Here is a 13,302-nt window from a genome sequence, read left to right on the forward strand (position 1 = left end):
ATTTTCCATTGCGCATGGCCGGAGAAAGGAAGTCAGGGAGAAAATTAACCCTGAAATCCTTTCTGGCAGTCGAAAAAAATTCTCTCTCTCTCGCCAGCGTTCCTTTAAAATTCTGCTGATCCGTCACAAAAGGGATCCTGTGGCATCCGTTCACATCAGTTAGGAACGGATCCGCTTTTCCGCCTTTTTGGCGGATTTTAACTGACACAAACAACTGAAGTGTGAAAGAGGCCTAAGGGTGTTCATGCCAAGACAGAATAGTAAAATTCATGTCTCCCTCATAGGCAGAAGAACAATGAAGGGAAAGTGGAAATTAAAGCGGAAGCAGAAGATTATTAAAAACATCCTGCAGGATATAACATACAAAAAAAAAACAAAACACCATCATCCTGATCTTATCAATAGCGGAAGGTGAAGATTTTACTATAGCTTGCTGTGACTACTCGCAGTGGAAGGTAGTGGGGGGTGGGGAGTCCTGCTGCAACAGCTGGAAGTGCAGGTAGTAGTGGCTTCCCAGCACCCTCCAGGAGGCTCGAAGAGAGGCTTTCCGGCGCCCACCAACAGTGCTAAGAAAGGCTTGCTGTGACTACAGGCAAAATAGGTTGGTCAACAGACAATGTTAATATTTACCGAGAAAGGGTAAGTACTGTTGCTATGAAGGAATCTTTTGTAATTATTGAGGACGAGGGTTGGCAGGAACTACTATGGAAATGTGCTATAACAATGTGAAAAGAGCAAAGAAAGGGCACTGCTGCAACTATTTTTACTACTTGAAGGAGCAAACCTTCAGGTTCTGTGCAAGGCCTAACCTAACCCTACCATCCTTGTTGTTGGCTCCCAGCTTTTAGAGTGTTTCTTGACCTGGCAAAAATTTGACAATGAGAGATTTCTAGTGAACGGACACCCAAAGGTTCAGAGTGCACAGCACACAATATATATTTTAAAACTTTATGTTAAGATATTTTGTCTTCTGACAATCCCATACACCAAACTACATTCGGTGTTACTTGAAGCAGAAGACTATTACACATTTCTAGCGGTCACGGATGACTTTCTCTGTACATACACTGTCATGCATCTTCTAATAACTCATTTTCTGGCCTTGAGCACTGTACTCTGCTGATAACTGCCTCCAGATCCAGGACTCATTGTTCAGCCAAGACTGCTAATTTGCTTACTTTTCTGCAACGTGTCCATTCCCTGTGCTATGTCCACAGATCTGGCCGACATATGAGCAGCCTGGTGCATACAAGTCAAAATGTTAGACTTCATTAAAACAAGGTACAGGCATCCCAGTCTTCTGTAGACAGTCTTAGTCCATTTACATGGTGACACTCAGTAACATTGGTTAGTACCAGGTCCAAAATAAAACAAACCCAAAGATATCCTCTGTAGGGAGGACTGTTTTAGGACATGCAACTGGCTTCTACACCTAAGTATCCATGCTGACATTAGCCAAGAATATTTTTTTAGTTTCAAAACCTAAAATACCCTTTATCAACATCATATAAGCAGGGTTCATACAGCTGTATGTCACAATTCATTAACGTGCCAGACGAACCACAGCTCTTCTGACCTGAACACAGCCTCTTACATGCCTATTAGGGACCTTGTTAAAGCACAGGCGAAACACGCGTTCGGCACATGCAGTGAATGTGGGGTCAGCATACATCAGTCTCCTTTTTTTCCATTCATTCATTTATTTTGATTTATATGTAACATGTTAGACTGTGTAAAACGTTCGGGTACATGGCATTTTTCAGGCATATGGCACTTTATTATCGTTACATGATTTTTTTTGTAATATTTAGGTAATAAAATAATGTCATTTGATATATTATATGTCCCCATCTTTATATGTAATTGTTTGCCAGTTCCGTCCCATCATATTGAGTACTGGAGGTCTGATATTCTCTCTTTTTACTTCCCAGCCATTCTAGGTTGAATATATTATTAGAATAGCGTATTTTCACATCAATATTTTTCTTAACATTTACCTACACTGGCTGTTTAGTGGATCTTCTATATATTCTTACTTTGGAATGAAATATTACTAAATCATGATAAAACCCACCACTTGTACATGTTTATCTTGATTTTTTTTTTCATTTTATGTTTTCGTTACTTTTATGATTGATATAAAATCAAATTGATATAAAATAAAATTTGAATCTTTTATATACAGTTGTGCATCATGTTTATAGGTTAATGACTCCATGAGGATACACAACATTGTTTGATTATCACCATTTACCGTAATTTATATTTACCATGTACACACTGCGAAACAAGGTCTTACCTGGCACAAAGAGGGCGGTTAATGAGATTTCTCTGGTAGCACAAGTAATAAATACAGTAATTAATTTATAAAGCCAATGACCATCCATGGTGAGCTGTGGGCAAGCTGCAGACCCACTCTTAAGTCATAAAACTAACACGGTAGATTAACCTGTCACATGAAAAAATGCCATTAACCTGCAGATATGGGGTTAATTTGCAGGTAAATAGCATTGCGAACCTGCAAAGCATTGGCACTTAGACCCCCGATGCCGGAAGGAAATAAAATTTCGGTTTCAGTCACCGTTCTGTCACTGTGTATAGAGAGTGGCGGCTCTAATCGCTCCCACACACTGACTGACAGCTGGCCATACTGTTGAGCTATAGTCAGTCTGACTGTCTCACAGTGCGAGGGAGCGGTTACAGCTGCCACTCTCTATACACAGAGTGTTGATTGAACCCACGCCTAAAACCAGAACGCTACCGGGAGGAATAAAGCTCATTTCCTCCCAGCAGCGGGGGTCTAAATGCAGGCGCTGGGCAGACTGACAATGCTGTTAACCTGCAGCTTAACCCCATATCGACAGGTTAATAGCATTTTTTCAAGTGACATTTTCCCTTTAATGGCTCAATAAATCTATGTAATATAGCACGTCTATCAGCAATCCGGGCTCGTGTACATGAAGCCAACATCGGCAATAGGTGTGGACGAGTGCTAATATTTACGTCATCATAAGATACATTCACACATCCTTATGACACAACCTGTCCTATTTTTTCGCGGACAGCACTTGGATCTCTAGAGTAGAATGGATGTATTTACACGACTGTTAAAATCATACACCCAAGGTGAGACTCTGAGCACGACCTATTTTGATACGGTTTGCAGAGTGGTATTCTCCAATAGTAGACCATCAGCGAGTCCCCAGATGTGCAAGGATGGAAGTGCAGAGAAGAGAACATGGTCCTGGGGTGGTACACCAGTGGTAGACCTTGGAATATCACACTTTCTGTGCGATTCACTACCTCTACTGCCACACAGAATGACTCTATATCATGGCAGTAAGTGTCCAAATGTCTGGTCTATACGTTTCGAGCAAAACACTCAGTCATGATTAAGAACGTTAACGTTAGATCAAAATGTGTGTCCCAGGCGTCTGGATGCTTGCTAACCCAAACAAATGTGAAGTCTTAGATTTATTTTTGCCTTGATACATGGCTGCTGGATGGACACCATTTTCTCCTTTAAATGTCTTTACATACAGATGAACTGCTAAGCATAGTGGTCCGCTCCAGAGGAACCAGCTTCCTCTCTGAGATTTATATAGGATGAACAACCCACATGATTTTATTGCATGTACACTGTGCTCTTTGTGGATTTTCACAGCAGAACCCGCAGCTCATCTGAAACGTCAATTGTGGCTTGAATGTCAACGAACTCGACAGGAATGTTCTTCACCACAATCCACAAAATACTGCACATTAAACATGCAGCCGTACATAGGTGTATAACACCGCAACGCCAGGCAGCATAAACAACAGGCATGTAAGGAACCGGATGTCAAACGCGCCAGAGAACGCCATCATCTCGTGCCCGAAATACCTATAGACAGGACGGAATAGCATCTTGGATACTTAACTCTGCAGGAAAACAACTTTTCTACAATCTAACAAGAAAATATCACGTCCCAGGGTATTGTGTGCTCACTGCTCACCCACAGATCCCACCTTTTGCATGTTCTGATGTCTCAATCGCCTCAGCCGTGGACACCATCTGTGGTCACCGGTGGTAGCAGAATCTGAAGTGCTTTCCCAACTACATAGGAGGCTACATTGTGATGGGCTGGTCAGGAGCAGAACAGTGATGGATACACAGAACTGCCCTGATATGGTACTATTAGTGCAGACAAAATCAGGGGGTCCACATGGTACCTGTGCACCCCTAAGTCAAAAGCCTATTTATTAATTTTCTTTTTAAAGCAACACTCCAGCATTTTGTTTTTGTTTTTTTATTGCACCACTGTAATGGTGCATGGAAAGCTGCACTTTTCAACAGTCTCCGGCAAAAAGTGACCTGCCGGCATCTCCAGTGTTTCATGGAGCTGCGGAGGTCCCTTTTCAATACAAGTCTATGAGAGGGTCGTTCTGGCCCTCATAGACTTGCATTGAGACCTTGTGACTTAGCTTCTGACCAATCACAAGATGGCATCATGGGACCTGGAGGCAAGTGTACAATCGAGGGAGCTTAGATTTAAAGCGCCACTCCAGTGCCAAAAAAAAACAAAAACAAAAACAAATGCCGGAGTGATACTTTTAGGGTACGTGCACACGCTGCGGATTTGGCCGCGTGGATTTTGTAAAATCTGCAGGTCAGAAGACCTGCGGTTTTACCTGCGGATTGCTCTGCGGTTTTTCATCTCCTCAATGGAGGAGATGGCAATCAGCAGCGGAATCCGCAGAAAGAATTGACATGTCAAACCTTTCTGCGGTTTCAAAACTGCAGAAAAACCGAGCGGAAAAATCCGTACCGTCTGCACTGCGGTTTTTAATTCCCATAGGGAATAATGGTACTGTACACCGCAGCAAAAACTGCTGCGGACCCGCAGCGGCCAAAACCGCTGCGGAACCGCAGCGTTTGCACACACCTTAAACAATCTACTGCAAAACACCGCAGTGGATTTCCTTGTGGACACGCCATGCATTTACCATGGTTAAATCCACAGGATAAATTTACAAGCCTAGTGTATGTGCATAGTATACGACATCTTTTTCAGGTGGATTCCTCCTCAAACCCGTATGAAAGAGTGCCGCAAAACCGATGCAAAAACTAAAAGCACAGGAATGTAAAAACGACGTGCTGTGCACATGCTCAGTCCTTGGCTACTTCTTTAAACTGCTTCTGGGTTTAAAGAACATGAAGAGGTTAAAAGAAGAGCAAGCCTAATCTTGGGGTGACTTCCGCTTGGAAGTCGCCCTATAGTTACAGTTCACTTTACAAAAAAATGCCAGTGAAGTCGCTTCAGCATGTGGACAAAATTTCGGGAAACCTTAGTCGCAATGCTGCTACTATAACTAAAACCCAGACAGAAAATCTGCAGCAAATACAACCGATGTAAACATATTCCCAAAGCATATCTCCAATGATGCATGTAATTTCTAGATTTGCAGGAGACTCTACTGGCATTGTATGGTTGTCTGGAGTTTACAGGACTGTCCACACCTGTAGTTTCGCCCAATTTCATGGAACTTGCATTACAGCTGGAAATGGACAACAGAATATGGCAGGAGGGTGTTCATATATAACATTTCTAAAGCCGAAAATTCACACGAGATCTGTCAGGTGAACATTCATTCGGAAGACTGCTACCTCTCATGGCACTCACACAAGAGTGCTTGGATGAGAATCCATGTGTTTTAATGGGGAGAGAGTAGAAAGCCTCTGAGAGGCCCCAATGGAATCAGCTGACCTCTCCTGAGAATAAAAGGATCAGGTATTTAAATTCCAACTACCGGTAGTACTACTCGATCTTTCTGATCCCCAACATCATCTGTCAGGGGGAAATTCAGGAGACCCATATATCACGTGGACAACGTCAAATGTATGTGGAAGCCTCAACCAAAAACTCAACTTTTCAACAGACAGGCCACTGACAGCTTATAACAATCACTCATCATTTAGAGTGGGCTTAGGTCAGGAACACACAACATAGAATGGAGAAGTCAAAAGTTTATTTGGTGTTCTAAATGCAATGCTATTAGGTCCAAAACATGGTTAGACATTGGCACCCAGCACAGATATATAAGCCAGCCGACCTCCATAAATGCAGTTATACCGGCATGTTCCCTTATACACGTCGGTTGGTTCTAACTTGGCTTCAGAATGTTGGCGGTGAAGGCAAGAGCGGAGTACCTGCCTGCACATTGCTCTTCTGGTGGCGGGCTTCAGGAAAATTGCCCCCGGAGGCGGTGCATGCTCAGATTTAGATCTCATCTCAATGATGCCCACCGCTGGGAGAGCAATGCGCAGAGCGGGAACTCCACTAACTGCACTGCCAACATTTTCTTGAAGCCCACCGTTCCTTTTCCTCCGATTGTTTCTCACCTGGTTTTGGCTTAACACAACCTCATAGGATCACATAAATGGCAAAGTCAATGGGCGTACAGACAGAGAGCCATCACTTACACCGCGGTCAATATACTGTTGTACTTAAGGGATTAAACCGCCAATCCTGGTCATTAGAGCAGTTGTATAATACAGCCGGCACCCATACATGATGACTGTCACTGCACAGTATTGGGAAGTTCATATGCAGCTTTTTTTATGAGGAGTTTGAAGCTGAACAAGTCAAAATTCACACAAGATAATTCATTGAGTTCTTGAAACATTTTTTGTATGGATTTTTGAAAGTTCTGCTACAAAAATCTTTATAAAACCTCTGTGTGAACAGCACTTTATAACAGTGGGAATAAATCGCTTGCTACAAGTATGGAGAGGGCAGGGAGGGGAGAAGGTGGTTTTTAGATTGCAGTATTGTACCACGCATGGATAGTGCCACAGTTGACAAAAGTCCGACCAAAACGGCTGGAAATCCTGATAGAAGCGCTTACTGTAACTACAAGTATGGCCTCTTCTTCAGTGATGTGATGTCATTCTGTTCCCACTTTGTCATTCGATTGTAATCTTCGTGTCGGATGATGAGGACCTGGGCACTAGTGCCAGTTTGGGTAATTTGCCAAAACAACACCCAATAAGGTTCTGGCCATCCCACCTTATCCAACATGGAAGCCTTATAGGCTACTCCCTATATAGGACTTATCAGTGCACAAGTGTATCAATAAGCCCCCATCTCACACAGTGGGCGGCGAGTGGCTGCTCACCAGTGTTTGCACCCCGGCTCACTCCCCTGTATAGCAATGCCTGATTTTCATGATACTTGTACATATAATACATTTCTGTGCGGGACAGTCCTCAGGACACATAAGGGATCAATGCACGAGGGGGAGGGAAACATCATAAACTAGTGCTGTGAAATACAGCCTTGCAGGAAACGACATTACACATATGTAGGATTACTAATATCAGCCGTTATGTGCAAGCAGGCTGGTAATGGACATTTCTATTACCCGCGGCTTGGGCACTTCACTATTCTTGTCTGAGTCGAGTACTTAAATCTAACAAGTACAATTAGGCTGTGTTCACAGATTGCATTAAAAAAATTCATTTAAAAAAAAAAATGCAAATTTTCACCTGCGTTTTACAGAACCAGCAAAGTCTATGAGATTTCAAAAAATCTCATGCACACAGCTTGTGGGGGGTTTTTGTCCTCAGTATTTTGCACAAAACCTTGGATGGAGCATGTCACTTCTTTCAGCTTTTTTCACCCATCGAAAGCAATGAGTGGTGAAAAAAAACAAACTTATCAGTTTTTGCTGCGTTGTGTGTGCCAAAATCTGATTAAGTAGAATAAGTTTTGGGTTTTTTTGCACTAACCTTTATCAGCGTGCACAAAAGACAAATGTACCGTGACAAAAACTAAGCAAAACCAGCTTTTTTTTGCAGCAAGTTTCTTATTGCCAAGAGCAGGTTTTGCCTGCGAAAAAAAAAAAACCATCAAAAACGCAATGTGTGAACATAGCCATAGAATGTCATTGGTGCCACGCAATGGTACCATGAGAAAGAAAGTGAAAAAATAATACAACTCCATGAAAGAAGCAAAACTGAGCATAGGTAATCCACCGTGAGTAATACTAGGGGTGGACAATATGTACACTCCATAGACAGCAGCAATTCAGATCCACCCACATAGCAAACAATCATGCACAGGCTGACTGTATCACCATATTATGGCGTACATGCACCATATTGCAGATCTGTACAATAGGTACGTGGGCCCTTGGTGGGCTGGAGCTACACGCGGACTTTGGTTGCACTACGACAAGCTGGAAAAATCCAACTGGTTCTGATTTTTTTAAAAACTTGCTTGTGGTGGTATATTGCGGGTCATCACGCATCTGCATTCTCCTGCATTATGCGGAAGTGTAGCATCGGCATACAGCGATCATCATCCGCCCCAACCTGTGTCGCAGCCAAATTCGCCATCTAGCCCTGGCCTTACTAACACCTGGAACAAGGGTTTGTCTTCATAGAAAAGCTACTCTGACACAGGGTTTTTGCACTTCTTACCCTACTCCGCCATTAGAGTGAGAACTGTGACTGATTTTTTTTTTTACAAAGTTGCAATTCATAAATTGACTAAAGGCCCCAGTACACATTACATAAGAGTCAGCCAAATTGTAAATTTTACCAAGATCGGCTGACCATCTAATATGTCCAGGGGGCTTTCCGACACTCCCCTGATAAGGTCAGGAGACAATGATCCCACCTGCTGAATGTCAACAGCCGAGACTTTTGCATTGCGTTTAGATAAGCCGACACAGCCGGCTCTCTCACAGAGGACACAGACCGTCTGGCTGAGCCTTCCAATATAAGATGGGGGTGGAAGAACCACTCATATGCGACTACAGATCCAGTATAAAAATATATATATATATATATATATATATATATATATATATATATCTTTATTGGACAGTTACACAGAACCAGACAACAACAGTGGTAGTGGTGCATTACAAGACAACCCACGCCAATATGGGAAACAAAGCAGACCCCCTTGGAAACTCCAAAAAGTACGGTACAAAATCAGAGTAGAGTCATAACAATTTATACAATGTCATATCCATAATTTCTTATGCTGTACCATTACCAGTTGATATATTATGTGACTATAATTAAATAGGACAGTCAGACAAAAACCGACCCTGCTTAAGCATCACAGGATTATTATGACCACATATATGTGGGTCTCTACATCAGTGTATATACACATTTGTTGCCCCATTAGATCACTATGTGGCTACATAATATAACTAGCAGTTGCCTATCGCAATTATGTTCTATCATGTGGCCCTAAAATCATGCTCTAATCAGCACACCTGTGTCGCCTTATCAAATCAATCTAAAGCACGAATGTATACATCTCAATCATGGTCAAACATGTGGCAACTACCTCCATAATGAACCCCACCCAATCTAATAAGGGCGATGTGATGCCCAAAAATATTAGCGGTAATCCTTACCAATATAGGGCGGTGCGGTATGGGAGTCCCAGGGGGGTCAGTGCGCCTGCCCCGACGCGCGTTTCGGATGCTCGTCCTTCGTCAAAGCCTTGATAAATCCCATTTTTTGGTTTGCAGAATTACTTCTTGTAAAAGGTCATATTTGTCAGTGCTTCGTTTCTATCCCCAGTGGCATTGACAAAGCAAGATTAAGTGAATGGACCAATAAATATAAGGATCTGCACGTGTAGTCCCTGTCTGTGGTCACACTGGTTATACGGAACGGTAAAGTGCTGAATATCATCTAGTCAGGATCCAAGTGCCACAGAACATATATTATAAGCTTTATTAAAGGGATACTGGGCAGCTCTGATACAAAGTGTTATATACAAGGGTGTGATGCGTGACTCGGGGATTTAGAATACCCCCACAAACCGTGTCCAATGGTCTTGCGCTTCCCCCATCTGGTCCTCATTATAAGAAAAAAACATTTAACAGAAAAAAAAACAAAACAAAGGTGGCTATGGAAAATCCCTTTCTTTCTATACAGGGTCAGTTCGAGGTTTACGTAGGACTTTGATCTCCAGTAGAGAACACGCTTGACGAGATGTGGGCCTCCCAGAGCACAATGGACCATGACGTGATCCAGTTTTGTAGGTCCTAACAATGGCCTCACTGCTACGGACATAATGTACACTAGTAATGAATTCGCAGTCTTAGGTGCGGCTGCTGAACACTTACCATACATCCTGCAGTCAGCTTCATTAACTTTAGTTATGAAAACCCATTATATAAATGGACTGCCAACACTAATGTATTTATATCTGAGCTGGTTATTATCTACAGGGATACATACATATGCATAATTCATGCTGCATGTCATTAGGTAACGCCATAACTATGACCTGCTTCTACACAAATCACTCTACCCGACCATCTCACCGGTACACATCTATTCAAGAGTCACAACTATTGACCCATTTATTATATCCCTAGCCCTCCAGTGCTGCTGATGCCTAATAAATTGGGCTGTATTCCACTGAAATATATGGAAGTTGATACTGCTATGAAGAATGTGAAATAAAAGATGGTCTGTGCCAGCATCACATTCTGCCATCCTCTACCCCCTACTAACCAAGAGTAGCGGATGCCTGGAAGTTACCTCCAGATGGCCAGTGTACACATTACCACTATGGTATTTATGTCTATAGTCATGACTCATGAGCAATGGAGAGCCTAATCATCTCCCCTCCTGTTGGGACCATCACAGCCTCATCTACTCCTTTCACTATCACGGGTGAATATGTTAAATGAAAAGCCACCGGGGCCACCAGGACATGTTGATACCAGCCCCACAAGAGCTGTGCGCAAACCCTGCTACCTACGAAATAATGCAATATTAAACAAAGCATTGGTTAAAATCCCCAACCCCACCAAACAGCACAGGAAACATCATGATTTGGAAATGTTGCCCACTCTCCTCCCCATAGTCATATCAAGATTATTTCTTCAGCTGTCTTTAATCGTAACCATCTAATAGTGCATTCAGACAAACAGATTTCAGGCTGTCAATGCACCATTAACAAGCGGAAATTGACTGTACACAAGTAGTTTGGCTCTCGTCTGCCAGACTGATTATATAAGTCGAAGAACATGATGGGAAGAGAATGATAGCACACACGATTGTTCTGTCCCAATATGCAATGCATGTTATCGGTAGCACACCTGTTCACACTGAGCCACGTGCTGCTGATTATGCCGGCAAAATAAGCATCCAACCCAAGGAACCAGCGACTTGCTTGTTAACAGGGTGCTCAATGCTATGTTTCCATGGGTCGATAATCCTTTTCCTACCGGTGTTAGGGCACCAGTAGTATTTAGCTACACAAGCAGATATGTGAATAATCTCTGTGCCATCAGATCAATACCAATCTAAATTTGTGTGAAAAGTGACAGTTTGTTTAAAATGTCTCATCTGTCAGAAAACTGCACAAAAAAAAAAAATCAGCCTGGTAATGACGTTGCTTATACCATGTAAGCTACATCTGAAAGATACCTGACAGACTGTGGTAAGACACTAACAGATGAGAATGATGAAAAATGGCTGTATCCTGACAAAATATCTGGGGGCATAAACTACAACTCAGACCAATGTCATAATCAGTAAGATCGGTCAGATTTGTCCCCATGGTTCTCATTTGTTTCGGTCACCACCCCCCAAGTGACTGTGCTCCATGTATATAACATGTCCTCATTACCAGCTGTGCTCAAGGCACCTAGATCTTGGGTCAGATAATGGCTTTTCCTTTTCAATAATTTTGATTAGGTTTAATAATGGTTTTTGACCAGGTATGGTGGCAGCAGATGCCACATGAAATCTTGCGATAGGAATGATGCCTTGCACCTGCCAAAAAAAAAATCAACAAGTGGCACCTTGCAGCAGCCCAGACGTCACCAGGGTCACCTTGAAGCTGCCAAGTGGCGCCTTGCACCCCGCCCAGACGTCGCCAAGTGGCGCCTTGCACCCCGCCCAGACGTCGCCAAGTGGCACCTTGCACCCCGCCCAGACGTCGCCAAGTGGCGCCTTCCACCTGCCCAAAGATCCTTGCAGCTGCCCAGACATCACCAGTGGCACCTTGCTCCCGCCCATAGATCCTTGCAGCTGCCCAGACATCACCAGTGGCACCTTGCTCCCGCCCATAGATCCTTGCAGCTGCCCAGACATCACCAGTGGCAACTTGCTCCCGCCCATAGATCCTTGCACCTGCCCAGACATCACTAGTTGCGCCTTGCAGACACCCAGACACCACCAGAGGTCTATCAGTGTAACAATCAGGGTCACTATGGCAGCCCCGGCCTCCGCTGCCTCCTCTCCCTCCTGCTCCGACCCTGCAGTGGTAATACTGACAGTACCCTGTGCAGCGTCGCTCTGCTGGTGCAGGGCCGGGCCCATAGGGCAGCTCCTGTCTGTAGAAACCCCGTGCTCACCTGAGAGGGCGCCTCCCGGTGTCAGCCTGTGCCCCCGGTTCCTAGTCTCAGGCGTCCGGTGACGGCGCCCCGGGCTCGGTCATGTCTGGCCGTATACGCACTCTCTCCCGTTCTCCTTCACTTCCTCACTTTCTGTTTCCGGAGGTAACGCAGGCGACCTGTCACATAATGCTCCGCCCAATAGCAGACTTTTTTTTTTTCTTTTTAACAATCATATCTTTATTAACAACACTGTGTGTGAGCAAAACAAAGGTGACGACAGCCAATCGCTTTTCGGCACTTTTTTTTTTCAAAAATAACTTTATTGAAACCACTTGACAACATCAAAACAGTATTGAAGTGACAGTTTCTACCTGACAGCCGTAGGTCAGCAGCAGATATTACAGCACATTTATCCCTATTCTCCTTTATTTTACCATTTTTTCATCTACGCTGTACACTTTTTCATTTTCTGTTGACACGGAGGTAGTTTATGGGGCGAGCTGTATTATTTCCTTTTTCCTGATGCTGTTTTTTGTGCTTTTATTTTTTTCCTCCATTTCGTCCAAGCGCCATAGCAGTGTGAGCTCGTATTGTGCTAGTTGTAGTTCTGAATGACACCATTCACTTTACCATATAATTTTTTTTTGTTTTAAAAAAAAAAACAAAAACGAAAAAAGCTCCAAAAACAGTAAAAAAAAAAACACAATTCCACCGCTGTGTTTTGTTTTTTCAGCTTTTGGTGTATGTGGTACAAATGACAGGATTGCAAGATCCTCCAGATCAGTCCAATACGGCGAATTATTTTTGTACTTTAGTGGCTAAAAAAATTCCAAACTTTCTGAAGCGTTTTTTCCAGGACATCTCTCCTGACAGCACCCTGGAGGCCGTCCTCCTCCTCCTTACAGGGACAGGAAAGCACACAAGAGGTTAAAAGGT

The 13,302-nt window shown here is 43.3% G+C and overlaps 1 protein-coding gene across 4 annotated transcripts in view; it reads right to left on the bottom strand.

Annotated features, from left to right (window-relative positions):
- LOC141080379 (transmembrane protein 248) overlaps positions 1-12,574 on the bottom strand; it is a 45,546-nt gene extending 32,972 nt beyond the window's left edge. The window contains exon 1 of one of the 4 annotated variants that reach the window (XM_073565542.1): positions 12,385-12,574. Coding sequence is in view for 2 of the 4 variants with exons in the window: in XM_073565540.1 (XP_073421641.1) it covers positions 11,948-12,172 (225 nt within the window). In the remaining 2 variants the exon portion in view is untranslated. Of the gene's footprint in view, positions 1-11,829; positions 12,188-12,384 lie in introns of those variants that run through there. The other 3 variants (XM_073565541.1, XM_073565540.1, XM_073565543.1) reach the window with 3 other exon arrangements.
- Between the last annotated feature and the right edge of the window lie 728 nt (positions 12,575-13,302).

Source organism: Dendrobates tinctorius, unplaced genomic scaffold, assembly GCF_039654945.1.
Source record: "Dendrobates tinctorius isolate UK_male_01 unplaced genomic scaffold, ASM3965494v1 ptg000016l, whole genome shotgun sequence".
In the NCBI taxonomy this organism is placed as follows: domain Eukaryota; kingdom Metazoa; phylum Chordata; class Amphibia; order Anura; family Dendrobatidae; genus Dendrobates; species Dendrobates tinctorius.